The sequence below is a fragment of the Physella acuta genome, unplaced genomic scaffold (assembly GCF_028476545.2).
Source record: "Physella acuta isolate Inbredline_101_S28 unplaced genomic scaffold, ASM2847654v3 ptg000376l, whole genome shotgun sequence".
NCBI classification, from domain to species: domain Eukaryota; kingdom Metazoa; phylum Mollusca; class Gastropoda; family Physidae; genus Physella; species Physella acuta.
The window spans coordinates 155,812-173,179 of NW_026731895.1; the positions used below are offsets into that span (position 1 = coordinate 155,812).

Here is a 17,368-nt window from a genome sequence, read left to right on the forward strand (position 1 = left end):
ATTTTTCTTTAACTATAGTGTCATGAAATAATGAAATATTTTCCAAAAATACAGTTTTTTTTTTTTGTTAGAATAAAGTATTTTGTTTTACACTATTTTAATTGAACATAAAATATTTTTAGGTTGATGAACTTCAACAGAAACTTGGGCTACAGGGTGACTCACCTCAAAGAGACATTAACTTAAGAGAGGAGAGGAGACGTCTAGAAGAGCAGGTCATTTCTTTAAACAACAAACTCAGGCAAACAGAAACCTACAATGGGCAGCTCATTTATGAAAACTCACAATTAAAATCCCAGTTGAAGGAAGTCAGCACATCCCAGAAAGAAGCAAGTCCATCCCAGGACAGCACTAGACTTGAAGATGTCACATCCAAACTTCTAGAGACCCAGTCCCTGCTCCAGTCAAAGACCCAAGAACTTGAGGCCAGCAGGGATCAGGCCATACAACTGGAAGCAACAATTGCTGAGCTGAACTCAGAACTTGAGATCAAGTCACATGCCCCACAAGAAGACAGCACCAGAGAGGAAGTTGGTAGCCTGAAGACCAGTTTGGCAGAGTTACATGAGCAGCTGGAGAAGAAATCCTACCAAGTGGCTCAGCTGGAGACAGACTTGAGAGCAGTCACAGAGGAAAAGATGGCCTTAAAGAATGAAGTAATGAGCCTACAAGACCAGCTGGTCCAGAGCTTGAAGGATGCTGAAGCCACCCTGGTCACAGAGCTGAGCAAACTGCGTGGGGAAATGAACTTTGAACTGTCAGATCTCCAGGAGAAACTTCAGGCCCAAAAATCTGAGTCTCAAACAATCACAGAGGAAAGGGATTTAGAATTAAAAAACAACAGTCTCCTGCGATCAGAGATGCTGCAGCTTGAAGAAGAAATCAGTCGGCTCAACATCCAGCTAGAGAGTGAGAGAGTAACAGCAAGCCAGGCTCACAAGGAAGTGGCAGACATGAGGAACAGGCTGAGTGAGGAGAGGATGCAGTGGGAGGCTGCAGCCAAGGGCAGGGACATGGAGCAGGAAACCAAGCTGGTGTCACTGAATGAACAGCTCCTGACTCTACAGTCACAGTATGATCTCTTATCCAGTGACAATGCTGATTACCAGAGCCTAAACACCAAACTCACCACAAACAACACATCTTTGAAGCGGGAAGTGGAGGAGCTCAGGTTTAAGATGAAGAAACTATCAGAGACACCAGAAGCCAGTGCAGATAAGGACTTGGGAATGTTGAAGAGGCAGCTGGAGGAAGCTGAGACTGAAAGAGATGAGCTGCGGGAAGAGTTTGATGCTGTCAGAGATGAACTTGTGACCCTGAGGAAAGAGAAGACCACTCTAACGCAGCAGGTGAATGACCTCAACTGCTCAGTGCAGCTGCTGACCAACAAGGTCTCCAGCCTTGAAGCAGTCTCTGAGGTGAAAACTGCTGAGCATGTCAAGGTGGAGAGAGTTGTAGCATTAGGTAAATCCCACACGAGCCAAGGTGACATGGCCGCACTGGAGACAGAGCTGATGGAGCTGAAGGAGGAGCTGGTCACAGCACAGGACTCCAATCACCAGCTCAAGTCAGAGATCAGTGGACTTCAATGGAAGCTGGAAGAGGCATCTAACCTGGAGCAGGAGGTTGAAGACTTGCAAGCAGAGCTGTCTTCATCAGCTATGGAGAAGAAAATCCTCTCTCATGATTTGGAAGAGGTCAGGGTTGAGATGTCAGCGCTGCAGACAGACAAGCATCTCCTGATGAAGGAAGTGGAGAGGCTGAGTGAGATGCTGGAGGGCCAGGTCTACTTTGGTAAAGGCTCAGGTGATGGCAAGCCCATCAGTGTCCAAAGGTCCACTAGTGAAGAGGTGCTGCAGATCTTAGCCACTAAAGACTCAGAGATCAGCGACATCCAGAGAATCTTGGATGAGAAAAATCAGGAAATTATCCTCCGTCTGAAAGATGTTGACTCTAGAGATAGCAAATTACTAGAGAAGGAACAAGAGATCAACAAATTGAAGGAAGAAATAGCTGTTATTCTACGTGAAAAGGATCAAGAAATAGAGATATTAAGAAAGGAAATAGAGGTACTAGAAAACAAAATAGAGAATTTGAATGAAGTTGAAAAGAGAGCAGCAGATATCAAGGAAGAGCTTGAACATTCCCTTACAGAAAACAAGTCGCTACTGAAGAGATTGGAGCATTTTAACCTCAAGATTGACACCGTCAAATCATTGGAGGCTGACTTTGACTCACTGAATGCTGACTTTAACAAAGTACTGGAGGAGAAGAGAGAAATGGCTGTGGAGATAGAAGAGCTTCATGTGAAGATACAGGAGCTGATGTCTCGGGAGCAAGAGATCACCTTCAACACTGAGCAGCAGCAACATGTCTTGAGGGAAAAAGAAACTTTACAGAGAAGAGTTGCAGAGCTTGAGGGTACAGAAGGAAACACCATGGAAGAAAATGCCAGAATTAAACAAGAACTAGACAGGGTAGGTTTAGTCAGTAGCTTCATCATATATTGATATTAATTACACCAAAATTGTTGTCTTTAGTTTGCTCATTCAATCAAATAAAGCAAAAGTTGACATTTTCTTCAACCAGATTTTAGCAGCCCTGCAGCAAGCAGAGTTTGACAGAGAGACTTTGATGTCACAGATTCAGTTTACAAAACCTGATGGAACCCCTGGGCCAGAGTTTCAAGAAGAATATTTGAGAATGCAGTCACAGTTCTCTGAGGTCCTAGAACAAAAGAATGCAGTGGTAACACAGTTAAATGAGGCTCTCCACTCCCTAAAACAAAGGGAGGCAAGATGCCAGCAACTTGCTTTGCAGGTAAAAACAGAATGACATTTTTTTCCATTGTTGTCCTTTTCCTTACAGCAGCACTTATTGTTTAGCATACAAAACTTAATTTAATAACTAGTCATTTGATTCTTTGTAATGTATATGTTTTCATGAGTTCATATTCTAAGAAGTGAAAAATGTGTATTATAAGGTGAGTCAGCTGGCAGAAGACAGGGGCTATTTGAACACACAGCTAGCCAACATGTCCAAGGCTTTGAGAGAGAAAGAACAAGAGTGGCTGGCAATAAGACAACAATATGGTGAACTCTATCAGGTTTATATTGCCACTCAGTCTAAGGTGGGTTACTTCCATTTTTAAAAAAACCACTGTTTTGCTTGAAACATGTTACTTTGAGTCAGGTATAATAATTTAAAATTTGATATATCATAGACTGCTGAACTAGAGAGGAGAATAGCTTTAGACTCTGTGCAGAAAGAGTTGGATGAAGAGGAGACAGCAGCTGAAGCCGACCAAGTCCTAGGTCAAAATGATCAAACATTGCAGAGGTGAGGCTTTTCTTTTTAAAAATGTTTTTCTTTTGTTCAAAATTATATCAATTAATAAAAAATGTAATTTAGAAAAGACAAATTATAAAATAGTTAAAGAATAAATTGTACTTTCATCTTACAGATTAAATGAGCTTCAATCTGAGTATCAGAATTTACTAGACTCAAACAATACCTTGAGCACAATTTTGACAAGGGAAAGGACTCTGAGAGAACAAATGGAGAGAGAACTAAGTGAAGCTCAAGAACAGATCAAACTTTTAGCTTCTGGTGTAAATAGAGAGGTATTGAATTTCTATAGTTTGCCACAGTGCATTATATTATAGGTCTTTTATAACCTATTCCATACATTTTTTAAAAACAGTTTAGCAATAAAGTTTCTAAATCACATGTATTACCTATGGTGCAAACATTTTCAGGTGTACCTACAACTAGAAGAGGATAATGACTCAAGAATTCGGGAAACTTCCACTATGCTGAGTAAGCTTTAATGTTTTATGATTCGGTTACGATTCTCAATGGATTTATATCTGATTAATAGGCCTATATATTTTGAAATAATATTCACATATAAATTGTTATATTACAGCTCGACATGGTTTTGGCTATTGTAGCAGAATTCACAGTTGGCTCAGAGTTAAAAAGTATGAAATAAATTTTATTTTCATTTTCTTTTTGCATGCTTTGAAATTTTAAAATCTTATTAAGGCAATACTAAATTATATTTTTTAAGTTCTTCCTTTAGAATATTAACATTAAATTTTTTTCTAAATATATCTTTTAAACACTAATACATAGCCTACATATCAGGTGAATTGTGTTTTTTTTTTCCAACTATTTTTTTAATTTAAAACAAATATTTTAAGATATGTCAAATTAAACTTATAACATGATATTAAAGCAAATTTTTACCACACTTAAACAAATTTTAGTGCTTATTTACAAAATTATTTTTGGCATAATGTTTTTATCATTATTTGCTACATTACAGGAGTGATAGGTAATTAAAAGATTTGCTTTTTCTAACTTGGTGAAATTTTTCATTTACCCTTTTATTTTATTCAACAGAAAAATCCTAAAATAAATTTGTACAGTTCAAATAAAATTTTACTGAAAAGTATAGTGAAATACATAAAGTTAAAAAAAGCAATGACGTAATCATTTCTGCTTCTTCCTTTTAAAAAGTTCCTGCTTTTCTCTTTGGGGTGCATGGTGTAGTGTATACTTACTATATCTTCATGACAGGGCCTACTTCTCCTTTTCCAGCAGACAGCTGAGCCGTGTAATGAGGATGCGACCAGGGCTGAGAACAATCATTTGGATCTACTTTGCTTTTATCCACATCTTGCTGATTGCTTGCTTTGGTGGCTTCTTGTGACAGCCCTCAAACATTGCAGGTTGATTTGTTTTGTTTTCAAATGTCTGTATGACTGGGATTTAGAAAATGTTTGATTGTAATTTATAATCATTATTATTGACTGTTAATTGAACTCAGGTTGTGGTGAATGGTTTTTTTTTTTTAAATTCTGTAATCATACCTTTATTATCAAAGGTGAATGGAATAGGCTTTTAATATTTTTAAACATGAAAATTTGAACCAGAAAACTACTTTTTACTCCTTTTTTTAATTAACTTTCTTATGCTTATTATTTGTATGGATCCATTCCATTTAAGATTTAATGAGGGGTCCATTATAACTTTTAAAATTAATTATTAAAATTGTAAATACTACATGCATTATAAGGTAATGTTGTGCTGTGATCATCTTTCAGTGTGAAAACAAAGTTTTATTTATTTGTAGCTCTTACAACATGTTGGGATAAACTTGGTGCTGTTTCTCAATAATATGATGCTCTTTGAAGTTACTTGTAACATATTGCCATTATAGTGGCTGTTGTTGTATTTGTTTTATATCACTTTGTAGTACTGCCCTTTGTTAAACAATTAATTGCTCTTGAATGCTAGCATTGAAACAGCAGGTAATCTGATGTGTTTCAATGTAAAATATTAAATTCATAAGCTAGAAATGTCTAAAGAATTGTTTGGCTAATTGTGTTCGTTTATTATTGACAATGTAAATATATACAATTACAGTGTAACTGTTTCTTTCCCTTAAGCTCTTATACTGTCAATATTAGAAATATTATACTTTGACAATATTTTAATCAATTGTTTAACATTAAAACTCTATGAAAATTCAAGGTGTTTATCATAACTAGTGATAATTGAAATGTGATTTTTAAACAGATGTTCTAGCATATCAGGTGAGGACACAGTGTATTTACCCTTTCATTTCTATCTCACATTCCAGGGGAAAATAATCACTTATGTTCTTAATAAAAAGATCATCTTAATCTATTTAGTATTATTTTTGCCTATACCTTAGTTTGTACTATTTGCATACTCATTTATGTGTTACATTCCATTTTTTTTTTTTACCTTTTCTCATTTTGCTTGGGCTTAAATAGATGTAGGTTGTGATATTTCAGTACTGAAGTCTGTGTTTGCATTTAGTGGTACTGTTGTAAATAATCTGCTTTCAACTAGGTCATGTTAAAAGTGAATCTGGTTCTTTTTAGTGAATTACAGTTCACATCTTAAATTGTATATATCATTACTGTGTAATTACAAAAAATATTGTCATTGTTGAACATGAATTTAACTGAATAAATAAATTATTTTATTGACTTTTTTATTTTCTTGAGTGAAACATGGTTTGTTGTCTGTAGTTATTTGCTATAAGAAAGGCAGTCACTACAGTCCATCAGTACATGGAACTATTTCACTAGGTTTGGTATGTGCAACAACATGGCAGCAAGGGCTGGTGGAAAAAGGACTGCATTTTCAGCTTCCTTTACAGGAGTTACTGTAGAATCATTTACTATTAGCAATGTCGTTAATTAGTTCCATTTTTGCCTTTCTGACATGCCCACACTCTGAATGTTCTAAACTGATGCATAGCACTCATAAAATCTAAGGAAATATTTATCAATCTTTTAATATCCCTAAAAGGTTTCAGCCATCTGCTTTAGAGACCATGTCTAACTGGAACCACATTTGTTATAAAAAGAAAATAACCCATATTCTTCTTTTAGTGATGAAAGATTATATGCAGTTCTTTTTCATTTTCAAGGTCAACTATGAACCCTACCATTTATACATGACACAAACAAAAGCCTTTTTAAAAATTAAAACTCCTCCAATTTATTCAATAGTGAAGAGAATAAGAAAATATCAAACATTACACTAAAGGCGTACTTTACTATACACATCTATTTACACCAAAACAAAATTGTGTTGGATTCAACCAAAACAAAGTATGTTAGACTACAGAAATGGTTATCCTTCAGCCAATCTACAGAGTATGAATGTTATATATGTACACTGGTGTTTGCTATAAGCAACTCTAATACAACCATTTTTGCTCTGTTAAAAAATCAAACTGAACCTAAACTTGGTTATCTAGATACCTAAATGAAATACATAGCAGTTTGCCAAAAATGTAACGTGTTATTCAATCCATGAAAATAGCACCTTACTGAAAAGCAACTAGTATAATTTTTGAAGTATAAATATCACATGTTTAAAATGTTTTGTACATTGACTATTGTCATATTCATATGTGATAGCATATAAAAATGTTAATAATAATCAGATACTGGTAACTCAACAATGAAATATTGAAAAAATAAATATGTTACAATCTAATGACCAATACATTATAAGCACCTTCAATTCATTTGGTTCTGTTGACTAGTGTAAGATGCACTCAATGATACAAAAAGACTAGATTTTGCTGGACAGTAAGAGAAAGGCATCTCTTGCACTTTGAACAGCATCTCAGATTATAAATACTACTAGTTAATGTATTTCTAAATGAGTAATTTTTTACAATGACTCAGCTACTTAATTTTTTTTAAGCCTCTTAAAACAGTAAAACTTGTGTAGGTACCTGACTGTCACAAAATCTTACCTGATAATAAAAGCACATTTATAAATAAGCAATTTGCAGACTCTTAGAAATAAATCTAAAAATTTCGTTTTTTTTTTAGAAGTATATTAATTGGAAGGAAAATTGTATGTGAAAAAGAAATCAAAATTTCATTAACACTTAAATCAGACATATTTTCTATATGGAGGCAAATATTAGCCTTAATTATAAATGTCATGGTCAAGTTGAGTGAAACTAATAATTATAATTCATACAACCTAGGCAGCAAGCTCAGTCTTTGCACAACAAATAGGAAAAACCCATGGTAGGACTTGCAAATTTTACAATAAATAAGATATTAAATATATTTATATACATCTGTTTGATTAAGTAGAAATCATTGGGGGAAAAAGTAGAAATTTTCATTTTTCACAGCAATGCCATATAGAGATTCAATCAATATTTTACATTAGACGATCAAGTATGAGAATGCCAGTTTAATGCTAACAATTTCATCAAACAAAAAACATTTTTAGATTCTGAAGAAATCTTGCTTCTATTTTTTAAAAAATGCAGTTTCTTTTCTATTTACATTTTATATGGAGCTGATAACTCCTTTTAATACGTAACCTGAAAAATTATTTTTGAAACCTAATTAATACAAAAGAAACAACTACAGTGTTTTAACTTTGATTGCTTTGCAAACCTTACAAAAATCAAATACAAAAAGTATTTTAAAAATTTCTTTTGATTGATTTAAATGCATCCATAAGAAATGGGTGGAAGCACTATTCAAAAAACAGCTATCAAATCATCCAATTTCAAAATAACTTTCACATAACAGGCTCAAGTCATCAAGTATAGTTGGGAAATAATTATATTAATAACTCCTATCATGTATTTACAAAAATGTTCAATCACAAGCTGTAAAGATCATATTACCCCAAGTCACTTTGAGTGTTGTTTAAATAAATACCAATAATATTTACGTGTCTGACACATCTTTTAGTGTGTCATAAATGCAAAGGTGTGAATATTACAAATCTGACACTTTGTTCTCTAGTCTTGCCATGCCCATTTCTTGGTCTGTAAAGGAAAGAAAAATAACACAAAGTGTGAAATATATTTAAAAAATATATATATAGAACTATACTATTAAAAATGTATGAATTTGTTCTTGACAATATAAAAAAAAATCAAATAAGTTCAAAAATATGTGTTCAACTTTTAATAGGTAACAGTTGATGTTGGGAACATAATTTTTTCAGTACTTTGATTTTTTTCTGGGATAACTGACCTAGGTTCTCACCAGTGTTGGGTGAGTTGGTCATGGAAGAAGGGCATTGAACTAGACAAACTATTCTTTGAATATATGTCTTGAACTTAAAAATAAGGGCACCTGAGTCATGCTTCATATGAAGCTTTGTGGTTCTAGATGCATGTACTTTGCCCTGCTTAGTTACACATCAAAGATGAGTGGACCTAGGGATATTACAGTTTCAAACCAGACACCTAACTTGAGACTTTCAGGTCAGAAAGTTAATGGTCTATTCTATTGAACAAGCTCATAGGCAGAAAGTTCATGTTCATCTGCCACATAGAACCTGGACTGTAAATATGTTTTTAAACAGTTGTCCAATATAACCAGAACTGTAAACATGTTTAAAGAAATATCAAGAGAAATGAATAAAATTTGAAATGGAGAAAGTAAATGATGAATACCTGATGTTATATGAAGGTTTATTTTGTCAGAGAGTTTATCATGTTGACCATCACAGCTGTCCTCCTCCACAAGTGTCATGTGATTGCTGTCACTGTCTGAAGAGTCCAGCCCCATACTGCTGTCAGCATCAGGTTTGTTAGCGACCAGGTGTAAGGTATTGGACAGGCCCGATACAATGGTCAGCTGTCCAGATGAAACCATCTCAGAGATAGTTGCAGAGTCGACAGCGCTCAGCAGTTGAGAGCTGGACATGGTCAAGTGATGGGAGTCACCGTTCACCATACTGGCCAGATTGCTGGAATCCATGAGAGCTGATATGTTTTGACTAGTGTTGAGGTGGATGACAGAGTCAGAGTCCATCATGTCAGAAATGTTGTGAGAGCTATCCATGTCCACCATGCCGGAGAGGTGAGCAGGATCCATGACACTAATACCATGAACAGAAGAGTCTAGACCTGACACAGGGTTCTCTGATGATAAATCTTGTGTTGATTCTGATGCACCTGATGGACTTGATAAGCATTCAGACTTGGGAGAGTGATCTTGGGATGTATCCAGCTACAGACAAAAATTGTTCCATTATAAACAGCTCATACATATAATAAAAGTGATTAAATGCAATTCTTGGTGCTTAACTGTTCATGAAGAATGGTGAAAATGTTAGTTCTGATGAAACTGATGTTACACTAAACACACCCGCAATAGGCTGCCAACTGGAAAGAGACCAGGGTGAAGTCTAGACAAGAGCTGGGCAGTTTCGGGTGTTAAGGATGTACTGACTTGGGTTGTCCCATCACTGAGGTGGGTCTCAATGCGAGAAATGATGTGATGACCATCTGATCAGAAAGAATTGGTTGTTATATTGTAAGCGGAAAAATTATGATGATTAAATTAATCTGCAATAATTTTTTAATCAATAAAGTTCACAGCATGCCTTATTTAAATTCCGTTAAGTAAAAAAAAAAATATATATATTCAGAACATAGATCTAGTTAGCCTAATTGTACTACCTTCATCTGGGTTTTGAGTAAGAGTTACAGTGACAGTCTCTGGCAAGGGGCCATTGGCAGACAAGTTAGTACCAGACCACATAGAGCACAGCTGCTCAGTTTTTATGTCATTAGAGAGATCTTGTTCTTCAGAATTGGAATCTGAGCCTGGTAAGACTTCAAGATTCACCTACAAAATACAAATTTGAATCAGGTAAGTTATTTAATGGCAAATATAAGCAAGGTGAATTAGAATTCATACTCCTACAACGCGAAAATATATATTTTCAATTTAACAAATTTTTTGTTCTTTTGTAATCTTAGAAGTCATACTCTCTTTGCATTAAATTTTCTAAATAATTAAATAATTTTTAAATTAAAATTACAACCAAGTTTAAACATACCACAGGAGCAGACAGAGCTAAAACTCCAGATTCAATGTCCTTTAGTGCTTGGTGGATGTGATTTTTCAAGTCATTGACAGTAGGGAACATGGTGAGATCATGTCTCTCAGGTACCACACCAGAGCCGAGAAACAATTCCCTGACAACAAATTTCCTGCATAGAGAAAAAGTTTTTTACATTAATGTTACATACACCAAGAAATAACGCATTTTCTTAGGGGAGGAAATAATGTTAAAAAAGAACTGTTAAGCAATCAAGAAAAATGCTGTCACTGATTATTATTACTACATCTCTGAAATCACTGGTAAATGGTCATAAAATAAAATCATTATCCATTTATTGTTCTAATCTAAAGTAAGATTTTATATTCTCACCTCAGCTGCTTACGTATTGAATAAAGCCTGGTCTCTCCAGTGGCAACCATCTGCCGGATTTTTTCTAAAACAGCGGGGTGGATACGGGCTTCACTAGCACGATCTGATGGTGAGTGTTGCTCCTCTTTGATTGTTTCTTCCAAGGAAGCTGCTGCAGAATCATGTTTGGATGAGGAGCTCTCATCATGGTAATCATGTGCTTTGTCGGTTGGCAACTGGACGTAATACCTATACATTGTATAGGTAATATACATTGTATTAAAAAATCTATTTTCTCAGTGAAGGTTGAAGTTATTATTTTACTATTTCCAACACAGCTTTTACTTTTAAAATATATAGTTGTTAGTTGTTCATATTAAAATAGACATGGATTCAATAAACTCTTTCGGTAAAATAAATTTAACTATTCTGTTACAAGTTGTAAGGCTGGTGTGTCCACTCACCTCTCTTCTCCCCAATTTTCTAAGCCTTGCTCACGAAGTTCATGAAAGGCTTTATCCATAGCAAGACGGATAGTTTTCTTATCCAAATTTAGGTTAACAGCATGGGATGGAAATTTGCGCACCTTTTTAATATAAATTCTGAAAATTGTGATTTTAAATTTTTTTTATGAATACTTAACTTAAAAAAAAAAAATTGTAAGATAAATTTAGGTGTGATATTTTAGAAATAGTGTATTACCGTGCTGGGCATGTTTGTTTAAATTCATTAGAAACATTTGATGCAGTACCACGTTTGCCTAATGTCCCTTTTCTTCTTGGACCATACTGACACTCCATGACAACTGCTCGACTACCTTAAAAAGCCATTTCAATTTACACAGTGCAGTCTATAAGATGTAACTATACATTTCTTTATTTAATATTTATCATAAAAAGTTATATGATTTTTTTACTGTAAAAAGTTTTAATCAACAAAATTTACAACAAATATGGTCAGCCTTACCTGCATTAACAAAAGGAATGCCATCAAAAGGAACATATTGAGACTTCCACATCAATCTTGTTGAAGCCTTGGCAGGACTAGGGGACTGACGTGTACCCCAGAAGCTGTTGGTCTGTTGTTTATGTAATGTTAGTACCACATCAAGATCTGTTTCATTCTCCACATATCCTCTGTAGGAGTCTCCAATTTTCTAGAAGTGAAATTACAAACATTGCAATTTATATCTCAATGCACATTTTTTTAAACTTTAGTGTTCAGGGTGGAAATGCATTGGTAAATTGCGAAGATAATAACTTACTTCACATTTTTTAAGTCTCAGTGCCCAGGAGGGACAATTGATCAATAAATCTGAAGGTGCTTGTGGTGGAGGCATTAGAATGGCTGCCATACTTTCTGATGCTGCTGCATTAATTTCTGCAGCTTCAGCTGCCTGTACCATCTCAAATCCAGAGTAACCTGCCAACATTAAAAAAAACTTTTAACTACATTTGTTGAAAAATAGAAAGAATATATTAAAAAAATATTAACTACAACTACAAAATGAGATACAATGCAAGTTTATTACATGGACAGATCTATATTTATACACAGGTTATTGTAAACATAATATGGCATTTAAAGTACATCATCATTTCACTCAAAATCACAAAACTGGTACACAATCTACTGGGGATATAACTAAATAATAATTGCTAATCTTACAGAGAAAATTTGCTTTGCCCAGTTTATTAAACTTACAATACCTATAAATGTTTATTTATTGAAAATCTCTATTTCTCTATCTCTTTCTATAATAAGCCACTGAAATAACTGATATTTTGAACCATTTGAACAAAAAACATTTTGGTATTTAAACAATAAATGAACCCAACATACCCATATCTTTCCCATTAGGTAACAGATTAGGATTGGATATAGCAATGAGTCCAATGTATTTAGTGCCAAGACTGTTGAGATCTGTGCTGGTCGGCACCATATGAACTAGTCTGTCCAGGTCATTGGTCAGTCCCATATTAAGAAAGTCCGAAGCTGTTGGTATTGTGATGACCTGGATTCCATCTTGATGGGTAAACATTTGAGCCGTGGATATTGGTGTGGAAAGAAGCGATTGCAGAGTAGCATGGTTGGTTCTGATAAGATCTAGTTTGAAAAAGACATGTAATTCCTTAAAATAACAACACTATTGCTAAATTAAAGAAAAAAAATTGTATTCAATTTTAAATAATCAAATTACACAACACCATATTGCATACTTTGGCTAAAGTGTCATAAACCCTAGAACATGCATAAAATGTGATTTGTTAAATTGTATGGTATAAGAAGCATCAACAACACTTACTTCCTCCAGCATTTACTACAGACAACATATGGTTAACATCAACATCATCTTCTTCCTTCACCATCTCATCAAGATCATCTTCCAAAGATTTCATTCCCGATACACCAGATTCCCCTGTGTCCATAGGTGGCATGAGAGGAAGACTCATCAATATGGTTCCATCTGCTAGGCTAGAGTCATCATGCTCAAGCACCTCATCTTTGGTCATGGTTAACATGAATATTCTTTTAGTGTAGAAAGCTACATATAAAAAATCTGTTCTTTTCTTTGAAAGATGAGCTAGTCTGCAAACAATAATAAAAATTAAATAATTACAAATTATCAGTTGTAAACTTGCATAAAATGTACTTTACAAACAAAAAACTGGAATTTGTTTTTAACAAATTTAAAAAATAAAAATCTTACTATTATTTAATTTTAATACAATTTGATACTGTTCAAATTTATAAACAAAAATGTTAAACAGTTTTTTGATTTTTTTTTTTTAAAATTACACCCTTGTAGACATTCACTTCTAGTACTAATAAACTCAACTTAATGCCAACCTACACATTTAAGTCTAAATACAATACTACAATGCCACTAAATCACGTAATAATTAACTAGACCTCGTTTTTCATCACAAAGGACTGTTGGTAAAGTTGTTGCATTCACTAATCATCTGATAAATAGCTTTAACTTGTGTCATACCTAGCCTAGAGATTTAAATGGTGTATAGTAAGCAATAGGCACGGACTCTATTTAAGACTAGTTATTGTTTTTCAGAACATGTAAGAATGCCATATAAGGCATAGCTGATTTCAAGCAATCAGAAAAAAACTTGATACAACATTCCAGTCTTACTGCCTTTATCTGAATAGGCCTACATAATGTCATATTAATTGAAGCCTTCTGAAAAGGGGTGTTAGTGTTAGGTTATATATTAAACTAAATACATACATATATGTATATATATATATATATATATATATTAGCGTACCCGTCCCCGCGTGTTGCCGCGGGAATAGAAGAAAGTCCAATGAAATATATAAGAAGGGTTTCATCCATGCATTACCAATCCTATATTCTTAGAGCGTGACCTTGTTTTCTAAAAGTGAGTTATTTAAATGTAAACAATACCTGTGCTTGGAACATAAATATCGGGACACTGGTTTACCTCCACTACTGCATGAAAACCTTGAGTGTACATTAATTACTCACCGAAATAATGAGGTAGAACACACTTGGGTGACCGCCCATGTGTCAGGGACATAGAGAGGCCCCCCCCCCCACCCGATTACACTACAGCATAGGCTCCGCGTACTGCCCCTGGCTCCTTAAAACTAACAAGCACCATCGTGCTCATAGGATAACCCAGAGTGCCAAATATCATCCTGTTAACAATGATGCAGATTGCGTCATTTGCTAAAGTGACACAAATGAACTGGACTTTTTCTTTACCACGTAAAAAAAATTATTTGACGTGTTTTAGACTACGCATGAGAAGGGGTATTTGAGTCAACCACTAAACATAATCTGGCGTGTCCCCCAGCAGAGTGCGATTTGGTGGCCTCGGGTTTTCTGTGAACACTATGGCGTCTATGATCATTTTAAACGGTGCGATAGACTATGGATAAGATTGGGGTATTATAGTCGTTCACCAAATTGAATCATACGTGTCCATAGGCGCCCCGAAAGCGGGCGATATGGTTCCTTGGGTTATAGCGCCTACGTTAGTTTTAAGGAGCACCTACAACATTGACACTGTGGCACACAACATTTTTCATTTCAACCAAGCCAGGGACAGTAAGCAGCGCCCCAGTAGTAGTGTAATCAGGGCTGCTGAGAGCACCCCTCTACGTCCCTGACACCTGGGTGGTGACCTTCCTAATATATTTCGTCAGACTTTCTTCTAACCCCACAGTAACGCATGGGGACGGGCACACTAAAGTTAAATAATTACTAACACTAACCCTCCTTCAGCCCTAATTTCTAATCCTAAATCTAAACCTGATGATTATGTGTTATACCAGTGTCAGATGTCAAAATAATAGAAACTTCTTTGAAAAAGAGTTTAGATTACTAGTGGTAAACTAAATGCAATTATAACTCTGCTCATGTCAAATAATCCCAAACCCTCTAACCCAAAATCCTACCATTGCCCCAGAGGTGTAGAGACGGGGGGGCAGGAGGGTACATATGTCCCCGGGCGCCGACCTTAGGGCCTTAGGGGGCACCAAAATGGGTTGGAAAGACAAATTAAAATCTCATTTTAGTTGCAGTTTTACATTATAAATATAAAAAATATATGGGGGGGGGGGGGGGGATTTGAGGGGGGTGCAAATTGAAAATTTGTTCCCGAAAGGGGCGCCAAATGGAAAGTTTGTCCCCGGGTCGCTACATATCTGCATTGCCCTATTCCTAATTTGAAACTAATTTCTTACATAGCATAGATCTTAATCATAAAATTAAATCTGAGATACCATACAATGCCATATATAGATCTATTAGCCTACTCCAAGACAGGTAAACACTAAAGTCAAAAACACCAATACTCAACTCCCGTTAACTCAAATCCTACCATCATGATGAGGAGACAAAAACCTTAATGGGCCTTAACCAAGAGTTGTCTTTTGGACTCTTTTATGACCTAGAAATCTAGACATTTTTATTTAGAGAAGGCCCCTACATTCTACAACACTAGTCCTAGTGACTAAAACGTAAAACTAAGATTAGGCATCAGACCAGATGATTGGTTTGGTTTAGCCTACTTTTATTTTGTGTTTAAGTAATCAAGCACTAGATCTAGATCTAGATTCTAGATCTAGTAGTAGACTAAATTAGCTGTTCTAGTCTAGATCTAAAATTAACTCTAGTCTAGAGCTAGCAATCTAGATCTAGATCTATCCTAGATCTAGACGTTTTCTAGAATAGTCAGACTAGCTAGAATCTAGATCTAGAAATCTAGTAAAAAAAACGTACAAATGGACATTTGGATTTGGTGATTTAGGTAGTGAGTTTTTAGTGGTATTTGAAAATTGCTCAACTGATTGGTGTGGATTTTGGGAAATATCTGGACGAGGTATTTACATATTGGCCCAGGAATTGATGCATGCAGGGAATGCAAATACATATGAGTTAATTTCAGTTTTGACTGTGGCATATTGCTTTTAAGATAATTTTTAGCTATTCAAATCGAAAGTAGCTTCCTCTGACTAAAGGGAAAGGGGGTCAAAGTGAGACTTGAAAATTGAAAACGAGTCACAAACCTCGAAGTCGTTGTAAACAAAATGGCGACATCATATGAAACACGCATGCGCAATCTATATCAAAAGCTAAATAAAAATTAAGCCTAGCCTGGGCCTAAAAGAGATATTTTTTAAATAGTCTAGAAATCTAGATATACAATCTAGATCTAGTATTAATGAATATTAAAACTTACAGAATTATTTTTAAATTCACATAAAAGAAATGAAATAACATTTTCACTGCGCCCACTTTCAATAAAAGAGATGAAGAAACAGTATAAAAAAAAAAAGCTTTTAAACCGATTTTAATAGCCTAGAGGCCATCCATTTATGACGTCCACACACTTTTTTTTATTTTAGACCCCCTCATCTCCCTGTACAATTCCCTTATCTCCCTTGTGGACGGCCACTAAAATTAAGAAGATCTCTCCAAACTCACTAAAAATTTACTTTTACAATACTATACATTGCGTGCTAACAGTATTATTCCGCGCGGCGTCAAAACGGCCCCGACAAAACAGCCTCGTCACATTGACAGCGCCAAAAGGGCCAGCGACAAATTGACTTACGACTCCCGACAAATAGGCTCCCGTCAAGTTTCCCGCAGTGTTTCTTCCAGACTTTTTTTCTCCGGGGGGGGGGGGGGGTAAAGTAAGTAAGTTCCCTTTTCAAACCTGACGGTCTATAGGGCAAGTGACCTTGGCACATGAAGAGATAGTGCGGTCAGCACTATGCTCAGCCGCCTTTACTTTCTCTAACGTCAGTTAGGTACCCATCAGAGTTGAGTGGACTTAGGGACGGTCTACTGATCGGGGGGGGGGGGGGGTCACTTGATATTTTGGGGGGTGGGCGGACACTGATAAAAGTATGTTTTCTATATAAATTCCATCTTGTTCGGGGGGGGGGGGGGGGCTCTGCCTCCCCCCTTAAGAGGTGACTGGAAGAAAGTCTGGTTTCCTGTAAAGAAAGTAGGTCTACTGGCGAAAACGTCTCATTAAATGGGTACCCGTGCCAGTAGGACCCCTTTATTTTCATCTCAGCCAACACCCTTAAATAATAAAATGTGTGTAGCTCCTGGTCAGCATACCCTTTTTAA

The 17,368-nt window shown here is 35.5% G+C and overlaps 2 protein-coding genes across 4 annotated transcripts in view; one reads left to right on the forward strand and one right to left on the reverse strand.

The window, feature by feature from the left end:
* Window positions 1-6,026, forward strand: part of LOC131941913 (nesprin-1) — a 39,337-nt gene extending 33,311 nt beyond the window's left edge. The window contains exons 20-27 of the mRNA XM_059301520.1: window positions 123-2,477; window positions 2,590-2,820; window positions 2,984-3,130; window positions 3,224-3,339; window positions 3,464-3,623; window positions 3,759-3,819; window positions 3,929-3,983; window positions 4,606-6,026. Of these exons, the coding sequence (XP_059157503.1) occupies window positions 123-2,477; window positions 2,590-2,820; window positions 2,984-3,130; window positions 3,224-3,339; window positions 3,464-3,623; window positions 3,759-3,819; window positions 3,929-3,983; window positions 4,606-4,717 (3,237 nt within the window). The 3' untranslated portion in view covers window positions 4,718-6,026. The remainder of the gene's footprint in view (window positions 1-122; window positions 2,478-2,589; window positions 2,821-2,983; window positions 3,131-3,223; window positions 3,340-3,463; window positions 3,624-3,758; window positions 3,820-3,928; window positions 3,984-4,605) is intronic.
* A 491-nt stretch (window positions 6,027-6,517) lies between these two features.
* LOC131941912 (calcium-responsive transcription factor) lies at window positions 6,518-16,341 on the reverse strand. Of its 3 annotated transcripts, none has more exons than XM_059301517.1 (13): window positions 16,294-16,341; window positions 13,046-13,329; window positions 12,583-12,846; window positions 12,005-12,162; window positions 11,707-11,896; window positions 11,443-11,557; window positions 11,205-11,342; window positions 10,762-10,989; window positions 10,387-10,540; window positions 10,004-10,172; window positions 9,690-9,829; window positions 8,993-9,551; window positions 6,518-8,356 (listed from the first exon to the last, which is right to left on the reverse strand). In XM_059301517.1, the coding sequence occupies exons 1-13, from the start codon at window positions 16,338-16,340 to the stop codon at window positions 8,307-8,309; spliced, it is 2,496 nt and encodes an 831-aa protein (XP_059157500.1). In that variant the 5' UTR covers window position 16,341; the 3' UTR covers window positions 6,518-8,306. The 3 variants fall into 3 exon arrangements, with proteins under 3 accessions (XP_059157500.1, XP_059157502.1, XP_059157501.1); XM_059301519.1 differs by lacking the exon at window positions 16,294-16,341 and adding an exon at window positions 16,115-16,252; XM_059301518.1 differs by lacking the exon at window positions 16,294-16,341 and adding an exon at window positions 13,654-13,762.
* Window positions 16,342-17,368: the final 1,027 nt, after the last annotated feature.